Source organism: Belonocnema kinseyi, chromosome 2 (assembly GCF_010883055.1).
Source record: "Belonocnema kinseyi isolate 2016_QV_RU_SX_M_011 chromosome 2, B_treatae_v1, whole genome shotgun sequence".
Classification (NCBI taxonomy): Eukaryota; Metazoa; Arthropoda; class Insecta; order Hymenoptera; family Cynipidae; genus Belonocnema; species Belonocnema kinseyi.
In genome coordinates, this window is record NC_046658.1 from 118,295,355 (window position 1) to 118,306,738 (window position 11,384).

The 11,384-nt window shown below is 27.2% G+C and overlaps 1 protein-coding gene across 1 annotated transcript in view; it reads left to right on the forward strand.

Annotated features, from left to right (window-relative positions):
• Positions 1-7,493: 7,493 nt before the first annotated feature.
• Positions 7,494-11,384, forward strand: part of LOC117182234 (60S ribosomal protein L19) — a 9,442-nt gene continuing 5,551 nt past the window's right edge. Inside the window, exons 1-3 of the mRNA XM_033375324.1 lie at positions 7,494-7,515; positions 7,849-7,955; positions 10,647-10,810. Coding sequence (XP_033231215.1) covers positions 7,511-7,515; positions 7,849-7,955; positions 10,647-10,810 — 276 coding nt within the window. The 5' untranslated portion in view covers positions 7,494-7,510. The remainder of the gene's footprint in view (positions 7,516-7,848; positions 7,956-10,646; positions 10,811-11,384) is intronic.

Below are 11,384 nucleotides of genomic sequence, written 5' to 3' on the forward strand. Positions count from 1 at the left end.
TAGAATCCGAATTTTAACAATTTAAAAGTTGATTTTGCTGTTTTTTCGAGTTTTTTAAAAAGGAACCGAATGGGGACCCATGGGGGTCTTTACGGGTACTTTTTAGAGGCTCCACTCGGTTCCTTCGGTCCGCCAGGGTAGCGTTTGACCGTTTTGAGAAGCGCGCTATATGAGTCAACGGTGTAGGCGAAAATATGACAGACCACGATCTGAACCGTGATTTCTATGTTGACATCACTTTTGTAACAAAATCTGTTATAATTCGTTTTATTCACTGATCTTGAGCGCTTAGCGCCGCATAGGGCTAAGACTGTCCATCTTTAGGATTTTTTTACTGATATTTTATCTGGCACTTATAACCTTAAAAATTACAAAGTTTCAGCTCAATCCACCGAAAGCCATTTTCTCATACATTTAGTGCAGGCTCATCAATAATGTTGAGTAGCATTCAGAAATACATTTTGCACTGAACTTGAAATTAAATACGATTTTGGAAATTGCTTGCAGTCGACTTCAAGCCACATCCAGACCGTCGAAACGTAAACAGGTACGGTCGCATGCATCATTTCTCGGAACGACTTAAATCCGAACTGATGAAACTTAAGTTCCAGTGTATCATGAAATGAAATTAATTAAATTTAAGATTTTTATTTGCTATATTGATGGTGCAAATAATTCTCAATATTTATTAATAGATTATATTAGAATACATATTACACATAACTTAATTTCATATGGTTACAAAGTTAAGAACAAACTGAAAACAGCTACAAAAAGCCATATTTGCCACAGTGTCTTAACTAATCAGGTTTTCGAAAACAAAACAATCTGACTTTTTGTTGCACCATTTTTCACTTCCATTATATTATATTTTTATTAATTCTTATATCATCGCAAAATTGTACAGACAACTTAACCCTCAAACGGTACACTGGTGCGAATTCGCACACAAAGTTTTTTCATTTTGTTGTCATTTACGCAAACACAGCTACTGCGAATTATCTCCACATATAGTAAATATATATGTTAAATGTGTGTGATATCTGCTAGTTGTTTATTATATGTTCAGTATAATAAATATATAATATTAACCCTCTCACCGTAAACTTCATTCTAGCACCCATAAACCGTACATAGGTGCAAATTGGGATTTCGCGATTTCAGTAGCTGATTTAAAGATTAAGAAATGTTCAAAGCATATCGAAAGACACATGTTTTTTATGTAAAATTTTCCGTAGAATACAATGCTGGAATTTAAATTAACAAAAAAATACATTTTGTTATAAAAAAATTGTTTTAAACAAAGTATGTTTTTGAAAAAATTATTTTTCCTCTTAAAAAATTGGATTTTTTGCATTTTAAGAAAATTCAACGAAACCAACGCGATTTATTAGCTAAAACATTTTTTTTTTAAATATATAAAAGTAACATAATTATACTAAGTATTTTTCCCATGTCCCAGAAATTACCTTATTTCTAAAAAGGGAATTTCGTGCTTTCAGAGTGGACAATTAAAAGTAAATATATTAAATAACAAGAAAATACCGTAAAACCATTTATTTAACATAAAAATTATGTCAATACTTGAAAAATACAAGGAAATACTTATTTCTCGGCAAAACGCTCGCATTCAATGCATACAGGTGCACGATGATCGTCACACATTCTGTGCATGCAGTTCGGGCACCTCATGAAAAGTTTGAAAACATTTTATCTGTTGGCAAATCAGAATAAAAATTGAATTAATACATATTTTAAGGAACTTTCATAGAAACTGTGTGATTATATGTTTCATATATTTTACAAAAATATTTTTCTTACCACAAAGAATATTGCAATCTTTCCAACTTTTTTGTTACCACTTCCAGTATTTACAATGTGATGAGAAATTTTTTGAGATTCATGCTTATAAGCTGCTGTGATATGGTGGAAAAATAACTTCAAAATGAGGCAAATAACATTGAAAAATGTTGAATAGTTCAAAAGTTATTAAACATTTCATAAAAATTGAAATTCATACTAATTTTACAATAACTACTTACAAAATAGATAAATTGGCTTCATCGTAGGCTAACTTTATACAAAATTTGGAGAAAAATCAACCCCATGAAGAGAAATTTGTTTAGCTCTGGCATAATTGAAATTAAGAGAACTTAATCAGTCATGAAAAAAGAGATGTATGAAAACTTTTGTCCGTCAGTGTACGTTTTAAATACACGATATGCCGTTGAAGTTGATATAAATGCTGCCACATCTTCCACACTTCGGAGATTATAAACCCGGGCATCCATTCTGAAACATTAATTATTAAATAATAACTGTAAATTGATTTTTATTAGAAATGAATTACGAAAATTTACACAATTTTTACCAAAATCAAATTTATTCATGGTGGCTGTCGAATGCGACAAAATGTTTTCTTTAAAATTTATTTCAATAAATATATTAAAATCTATCATTATTATGAGAAAGATTAAATTTACTTACTTTCAATAGAAATCCAAGTGCCCAACAACAAAATTCGCTACTTTTATATTTCGGAGTCGGCAAAGATGCTGCACACACAGAAGGAACACTTGTGCAAATATGCACTCACTCGAAGTTTAGTACCTGCTACTTCAGCAGCCAAGCCACAAATGAACGCGAACTTAACGACAATAGATACTAGAGAGGTACTGCATATATGTCGTAGTGGGGGTATACCTCGGGAAAATGAAAGTGGAAAATTCCAGCAAATTGAAAATTTGGTTGAGGCAGATTCACACCAGTGTACTTCTAGAGGGTTAAAATTGAAAACAAACCAATTCGCACCAGTATGCCGTTTACGTATGCTGGGTTGGAGTGTACCGTTTGAGGGTTAAGAATGCTGAACGTGATCTTCTGGTAATCCTACACAAATTTATTCTACACAAGATATATTGTACACAATGTATACTGATCATATTTTTCGAACATCAAATATTTTCTAAACAAAACATTTTCTTCACAAAATTTAATACTGTATTATTTTTTCTACACAAAATGTTTTCTACAGTTAATTTAATATTGTTTCGTAATTTTATTTATTTCTACACAAAATATTTCCTGCACCGAATAAATCATCGGTTCTGCGTTCCTGTAATTATGGTCTTTGATAAGTGACAAATTTCCAAGTATCTTTTAACTAATTTTCAATTGTTTAAACAATTTCTACCTGTCAATCGTGAAAAGTTATTATTTTTGTGACAAAAGATACAGCGGATGAATTTCAAGGATAATAGTTCTTGGTTAATTATTTTTTGTAATTATTCAAACCATTTTTATTTTGTGAATCGTAAAAGGTTATTATTTTTCTGGGATTATTGACACAATTACAGAATGTTAAAAGTAATTTTCCTTTGTTTAACATATTTACTTATTCGTTAAGCAAATTTCACTTGTTTCAACCATTATTTTTTATACTGTAAATTGTGAAAAGTTATTATTTCTGAAAAAATTAATAATTCTTGCCTCTTTTCATAGGAAAGATGGCGAAAATTGTAGTGTTTTTGAATCGCTTACAGTATATATTTCGCTTATTAAAAAGTGAAATGTTTCATCAATGAAACCGATCTAAAAAAATAACTATCAATAACGTAATTAATAAAAAATTGTTTAAAAAATCATTATTTTTTATTGTTTATAAGTTCTGAAATAAGATAGAACTGAATAATAAGCTAGAAAAGATATGAAATGCAAAAAACTAGAATTTTCTCCACCTTTCTTATTAAAAAGCGCCAGTGAATGATGATTAATTGTTTAAATAATTGCAAACTGTCTTTCAGACAAAATAACAATCTTAAAATTCATTAAATGCGTTATCGATTTCACACAGTAATAATTGGTGAAAATTTTCAGGGGAAAAAATTGCTTTATGAAATGAAAATTATTTAAATAATGGCCAAATAGCATTAGAAAAATATATTACTTTCAACATTCGTTAATTGTGTAATCAGTTTGAACTACTCAAAATTAGTTTTAAAAAACTTGGAAACCTGTCGCTCATCGAATAAAAATAATTCATGTGTATAGAAAATATTTTATTTACTGTTTTAAAATATAAACGTGTAGTTCGTTTCGCGCGGGAAAACGATATTCTTAAAAATAAAAGTTTCTAACAAATATTTATTTTTTAAGTTTATTTACTTTTTTTAAGGTTATATAAATATAATTTTTCTAAGATTTTAAAAAAATTCAAAAAGATTTTTGCAGATTTCAGATACGTCAAATCAAAGTCTCAACAAAAATGTTCATATTTAACCCAAATATTCAATTTTGAATCGAAATTATGAGTTTCAGGGTAGTCGCTGAACCGGGAAATGACCGGGATTCTTTTGCGACAGGGAATAATGACAATGCATTTATTCTTAGGCCGGGAAGTTCACGAATTTTAGAAGGAAAATCTGTCCAAGTTAGATTTTAACAATTTTTGAAATATTAGTTGAATTTTTATCGTCTTTAATTATGCTATCACTCAGCTTATAACGCGCAATTCAAAAATCTTTTAACTAGCAAAATTTGTTATTTTAAGTTTTATATTATTTATAGAATTTCAAAATGCAGTCTCGAAAGATTTAAACAATTGAAAATTAAAAGCGTTTGAAATTGAATATTTTGCATAAAAAATATTTGGATTGGACCAACTGGAAATATAAGTCAATTCATTTTTTTTTAATTGTACTGTACTTGAAGTAACAAAAAGTGAATAACAATTGGTTTGTTAAGACGACTCTATATCCATTCAAAATTTGAGAATTCCCAGAGTTCAATGTTGAAAATTAAACTGGTTTAATTGAAAAGCCTTATAGTCGTAAAAAATGTAAATAATTTTAAACTGAATTATTTGAAATAGAAATCCTTGAATCATTAAAATTTCAATGAGCTTTTAAACTTACAACGTTACGATTTTAATTGTTACATTTAAAAAAATGGTTAATCTGTAAATGAAATTGTTGAATTTTTATATGGTAATGACAATTGAACACTTATTGTTTGTAGAACAATTCCAGTAACTTTTAAAGATATTTAGAGGTTTTGAAAAGATTCAAAATTAATTCAAAACTTGAAATGATTTCAAATAATTTAAACGAAGTGTGTATTCCGACAAAATCCGACTATTCGTACAGAAATTCTAGAGCAAAAACAAAATATAGATTTTTGGAAATTTTTAACAAAAAATTTATAAGCTTTTTAAAAATGGTGAAAAAAGGCATTGAAAATGATAACCTGGATTCATATTTTTGGAACTGAATTGGAATCTTTGAACTCTACAATTTATAAAAGTTCTAAATTTGTTTGAAATTACGGAGTTCCACCTTGTGTGCTTTACTTTCGAGTTCGTTTTTCAATGATTCAGATGGGAAATGACTGGGAAATTTTTTCGTCGATTAAAAAACAGGCCACCCTGGAATCTTCAACCACAAAAATAATTTATAACAAAACCGTTCAAGTGTTAACCAAGTAATTAAATTTATAGTGAAAAAATTCTTACTTTAACTCATACACAATTGAATTCTAAAAAAAGACATGAGTTTTCAACAAAGAAAGGTGTATTTTAAAAGAATATAATGGGCTGAATTTGTATGTTATTTTATCATATAGTTTTATTTTTTCACGTACATGTTTTGTCTTCAATAGATTCAGTACAAATACATTTCCCAAGCCTTGTTAATTAAAAATGATACTTAACTAAAAAAAAAATTCAAAACTGTGATTTTTCAAGAGAAGCGGAGAATAAATTATTTTGAATAAATTTAATGTAAATATCATATTGTTAACCTAAAAATAATTGTATACCAAAATAGATGAATCTTCAACGCTTTCAAGCAGACTAGATGAATTCTCGAACAAACAAGTTAAACTTTTAACCAAATAGTTACATTTTCAAGCCAAAAAGGCAATTTTTTCGAAGAGAGTCGAACTTAAAGAAGGAAATTCATTTTCGACAAAGACAGATGAATGTTCAAATAAGAAATATGATTTTTCTAACAAATAGTCTCGTTTTTAAACAAAAAAAGCTTAAAATTCAAGAGATAAAAAAATTTTTTTACAAGTTAGTTGAATTTTTAACCCGAAAAGTTCAATTTTCAACAAAGAAAGTATATCTTTAACCAAGAAAGATGAGTTTTCTACCATTAGAGGTGACTTTTCCACTAAAAGATTATTTTCCACCTATCCAATTGAACGAAAAAAACTAATTTTTAACAAAATAGTTCAATCTTGAATCAAATGGATGAATTTTTGATCTTGAAAGATGAATCTTAAACCAAATAATTTCATTCTCAATTAAAATAGATATGTTTTAACCAAAATTGGAAGTCAAAAATTTAGTTTAAAAAATTAAATTATAACAAGAAAACGAATTTTTAACCAGTTTAATTAAACCCAAGAAACAAAATTTTCAACAAAATACATTGCTTTTCTACCAAGTTGAATTTTTAACTGATAAAGTATACATTTCCAACCAAAAATGGAAAAAATGCGTTTTCAATAAAATAGTTAAATTCTCAATCTAAAGAGATTATATTAGTTTTCAACGTAAAATGAAATAGTAACATTTTTAGTTCGAAAAATTAATTCTCATACGACAAAAGAAATTTCTAGCAAGATACTTAAATTTTCCTCCAAAGAGATGAATTATCAACTAAAACGATGAATTTTAAAACAAAAAATGTTCAACAATAGAATTCAACATTCCACCCAAAAATCGTTTGTTTTTTAACCAAGAAGATTATTTTTCTAAAAATGCAATAATTAAATTTTGAAGCTAAGAGATGAATCTTTAACAAAAAATGAAGTTTTAAAAAGTAGTTCAACTTTTAATGAAGTAGTTGAATTTTTAACTAAAATCGATGAGTTTTTGACAAAATTCCTGAATTTTTATGAAAATAATAACATTTGAACCAAATACTACATTTTTTGACCAACTGAGATGAATTAGGAATAAAAATATAAGAGTAGACTTTCTAACCAAAAGTAGTTACATTTTCTAATTGAGTTCTAATAAGTTCTTGCGCACCTAAGCAAAAAATAAAAACAGGTAAAGTTCTTGAAAACAGGCGAAAAAAAATAAGTTTTTTTTTTTAAATGGGCATAGAGGAGACATCCTTCGCAAACTTTGTTAAAATTTATTATCGGGTTACGTATTAAATTATATTTAAGTCCGTAACCTTATTTCCATTGACTTTCCCTCCACCGCTCCTCGATCCCATACATAGTTTATGTCGTGAAAAGAAAATATCACTCATGGTATTTTGAATTTCGCGCCTTTTTCAAATGCGGAAGCGCAAATCGTTCAAATAAGTATTAAATATAATAAATAAACTTTCAAGCATTCTTAAACTAATAATTTCTAGATAAGAAAAATTGAAATTACAATATTCTTATGAATTAAAAAAAATTATTTTACAAAATGATGAAATTTCTGATTTTGACTTGATGCCGTGAGTTCCGGAATTATTTTCTTTATCGTCGTGAACTCGTGGACAGCAACATGAGGTGATTATTTTTTGAGTCAATTTAATAATAAAAACGACACTTTAAACAATAATAATTTGTTATATTTTTCTGCAAACAATAATGTTACTAATGATGATTGAAAATTTACAATTTTCTTCGCGAAAAAGTTTATTTCTGCGTCTAAATGACAAAGAGGTTATGAGATTGTTAAAATCGTAATTTATCGCGAAATCTCAATTATTTCGAGTTTTAGTGCATAATAATCATATGATTATTAAAATCATTTATTTAGTTGTTAAAGTAGAAAAGAAATGTTGGCTGACTTATTGAAATTAATAGGCAGTACATAACATAACCTCAATTCTTTCGCAGCTCCCTAAAGTTACAGAAGAGGCTTGCCGCCTCGGTGATGCGATGTGGCAAGAAAAAAGTTTGGTTGGATCCTAACGAAGTCAACGAGATCGCCAATACTAATTCGCGTAAGTTTCTTTTTCTCATTGTGTCAATTTTGAGGTATTTGCCTCGGATTTTATGATCGGAGCTGTATTTTTGCAACATGTTTCACTGAAACGTCATACTTTTTCCTTGTATAGATTTTAAATATGCTAGGGCTTTGCCTTTTCTATTTATTTCATTGAAAGTAAATATTTACGTAGAAGTATTTTGAGTTCTTGTGTTTAAACAGAATTTGAAGTTCTCATGTGTACTCTTGTTTTAATTTTTTTTTTATAATTAATTTTAAGTATAATCCCATAGTGGTTTTGCAATTTTAATTTCCCCTGAAATTTTGTTTTCTCCAAAACTATTAAATAATATCACTTCTCGAATGCTTTAAAGCTTATTTTTAAGTTCAAGGTTGAAATCTTAAATAAATTAGGCTTAAAATATTTTGTGATTTTTTCTTTTTTTAATAATACTACCACTTTTTCGAGTTTGCTACAAGTCTGAGTAATTTCAAATACTTCTTCAACTTGCAGAAAGCAAGTTCAAAATTTGAAACCTGAAGAAAAGTTGTTAGCCAATATAAAATAGAAACAATTGAATAATATGTACTATATGAATTTTTTAAAGTATTAGAGGAAATATTTTTAATAGGAATGTACAAAATTAAATAATTAAAAAGTTGAATGTTTAATATTGAGTCTTGAAATCTGTATAGGAGTGTTAAGAAGGCTCCAATTTTATTTTTAAACTTACCATTAAAAACTTCAAAACAGCTTATTTGACCGACTTCAAAATGAATTATTTAGGATTCAAATAAAAAGCTAAAATCTTTTTTCGCTAAATCTATACAAATTAAATATTTTTTAAACATAAAACATTTTAGGCGCTCAAACTAAAACTATTTTTAATTTAAGTTTAAGAAGATTGAAAAGTGTAGTTTCAAATTCATATTAAAAGTGTCATAGTAAGGACAGATTTAAACGTCTTTAGAAGAAATATTTAATTATACTTACAAGTATCGCGATTTAATCATTAATGGTTGGATTTTTGAAAGAAAATCTACTTGATTTTGAGAACGGTTTTGAACATAAAAATTGTTTATTAAAAAAAGTATTTTTGTCAGACTTTTTTATATTGCCGCGAATCGTCTTCCAAGGACCTTCGTACATTCAATTTTTTAAAATAAATGGTCTGATAACAGAAATCAGTTATAAATCTTTTTAAATTATTATAAATAAAAATGTAATCTTCCCCGATAATCTTCCCCTTTTTGAGCTCTTTTTGCGATGAAATTCTTGTGATTATGAATAACATTTCACAAAATTGATACACATTAAATAGGTTTTAAATCAAATAATTTTAAATCTGTGTATTTAAAGTGCCTCATAAAAATTACTAACTTAATTTTTTTAAATCACTCATAAAGTTCGAATTTATTGCAATATATAATGCATATATAATGAATATAATGCAATTTAAAATCATTTTGATTTAAAGTGGTTTGATTAAGTTAAGTTGTTAACTGTTTAAGATTTAAGCGATGAAATTTTTTAGTTTTTAATACCTAATTCTAAAATCTTTTACTTTAAAAATTTCCCATGTTAGGTCTTCATTTTTAAGAGTACGTTTTCAATTAAAAGAATTTGAAAATGCAGTTTCGTTCAATTGAAAGAGTTTGAAATTAAACTTTTGTTATAAAAAACGTTTGAAGTTTATTAACTGTTAATATAAATAAATTAATGATGTTCAAATTGAACTGTGGTTCTATTATTACAGGTTGAACAATTATCGACAATAATTTTAATTTTTTTAAAAAGCTTTCAAGAAATTAAAAATTAAATGTTGATTATTCAAGATTTTTATGAATTTTGAAAGGTTTCAAGATAATAAAATTTTTTTAAAGATTGCTGCGAAAATTTTAAATGATTTTTAATGTTAAGAAATAATTTAGAGAATATTTAACAAAATCAAAACCTGAATAAATAATCATTTTTTCTGTATAAATAACAATCGAATAATGATCAATTTAAAGTACATTTTCAGTTTAAAAAAAAATTTTAATTCAAAAAAATTTCATTTAGAAAAATGTTTAATCGTTCACTTTTCAATTTAAAGCATTAAAAATAATAGTTTAGATTCACATTATTTAATCAGGAATCTTTGAACTATAAAATTGATAAAAGCTTACAGGTTTCTTTTTGAGATGTTTAAAATTCAAAAGAGTTCCACTTTAAGTGTTTTAATTTGCAGGCAAAATTTGATTACTTCATTTGAAAAAAGAAATGTAGCTTAGGTGTTTGATTTTTTACATTTCAATAGCCGTGAAGTCTCTGATATTTATTGCGATTAAATGGAGTTAAGTGTTCAAAATTTTCTCTCCCTAATACTACTTAAAATTCCAAACGTTAGTTCCTAATTTTTAAGAACGAAAAAAGTAAGATTTCATTTAGTAGCGACTAGAGAAATAAAAATTCTGATTTAAGCATTCTTCTCGAACATTCATAACTAAAGCATTTTAAATTCAAACATTTAAGGCTGGCCTTAAGAATGAACAATATTATAACAGGTGTTCGAAATTATTTAAATTTTAAATTGAACCGTTTAAAATTGTTTTGCATTGCAGACCAGCATATCTTATAATAACAATTTGAGTAACTTTTGGTTCAAGAAAGCAAGAAAGAAAAATATATTCTATCCTAAATTAATTAATTTTCATTTCTTAACAGGCCAAAACATCCGCAAACTCATTAAGGATGGTTTGATCATCAAGAAACCTGTCGCCGTACATTCCAGAGCTAGAGTGCGCAAAAACACCGAAGCTAGAAGGAAGGGACGTCATTGCGGTTTTGGTAAAAGGAAGGGTACTGCCAATGCCCGTACTCCGCAAAAGGTAATTTTTTATAGGGAAAAATCCGGGAATTTTATTTGGGATCGGGAAATTTGTTCTGTCCGAAAATCTAAATTTTTCTTCTTTATCATCATTTTATTATTTAGGTGAGAATCAAGTAAAGGAAAATTTAATTGCTGAACGTATCGTATATGATACCATCAAAGTTTATCGAAGATTGCTTAAGTTCTTTTCATGTTAATTACATGAGAGTTACATTTTTTTCTCCTGAATAGGTTGAAAACTATAAGAATTCTCTATGAAAACAGTCAAGTTGATTGAAATTTTGTTTTACAAAAATATTTCTTTCAATAGTAAAGAAAAAAATGTTAATGCAAGCAAGAATGTTGACAATACTGATAAGTTGGCGCGATATTATAAAAATTTGCCTTCAAAATTATCCCAAAAGACATTGATAAATTTTTTCTGTATTAGATTTGATTTAGATTTTAATTATACGTTGAAATTTTCTCTATTTACGCAATATCTTCTTTAAAAATTGACAAAATGACTACATCTTGTCTTCTAGAATATTCTGATAGCTTTCTACCTTTTTCTTTTGTTTCTTCAGGACGTA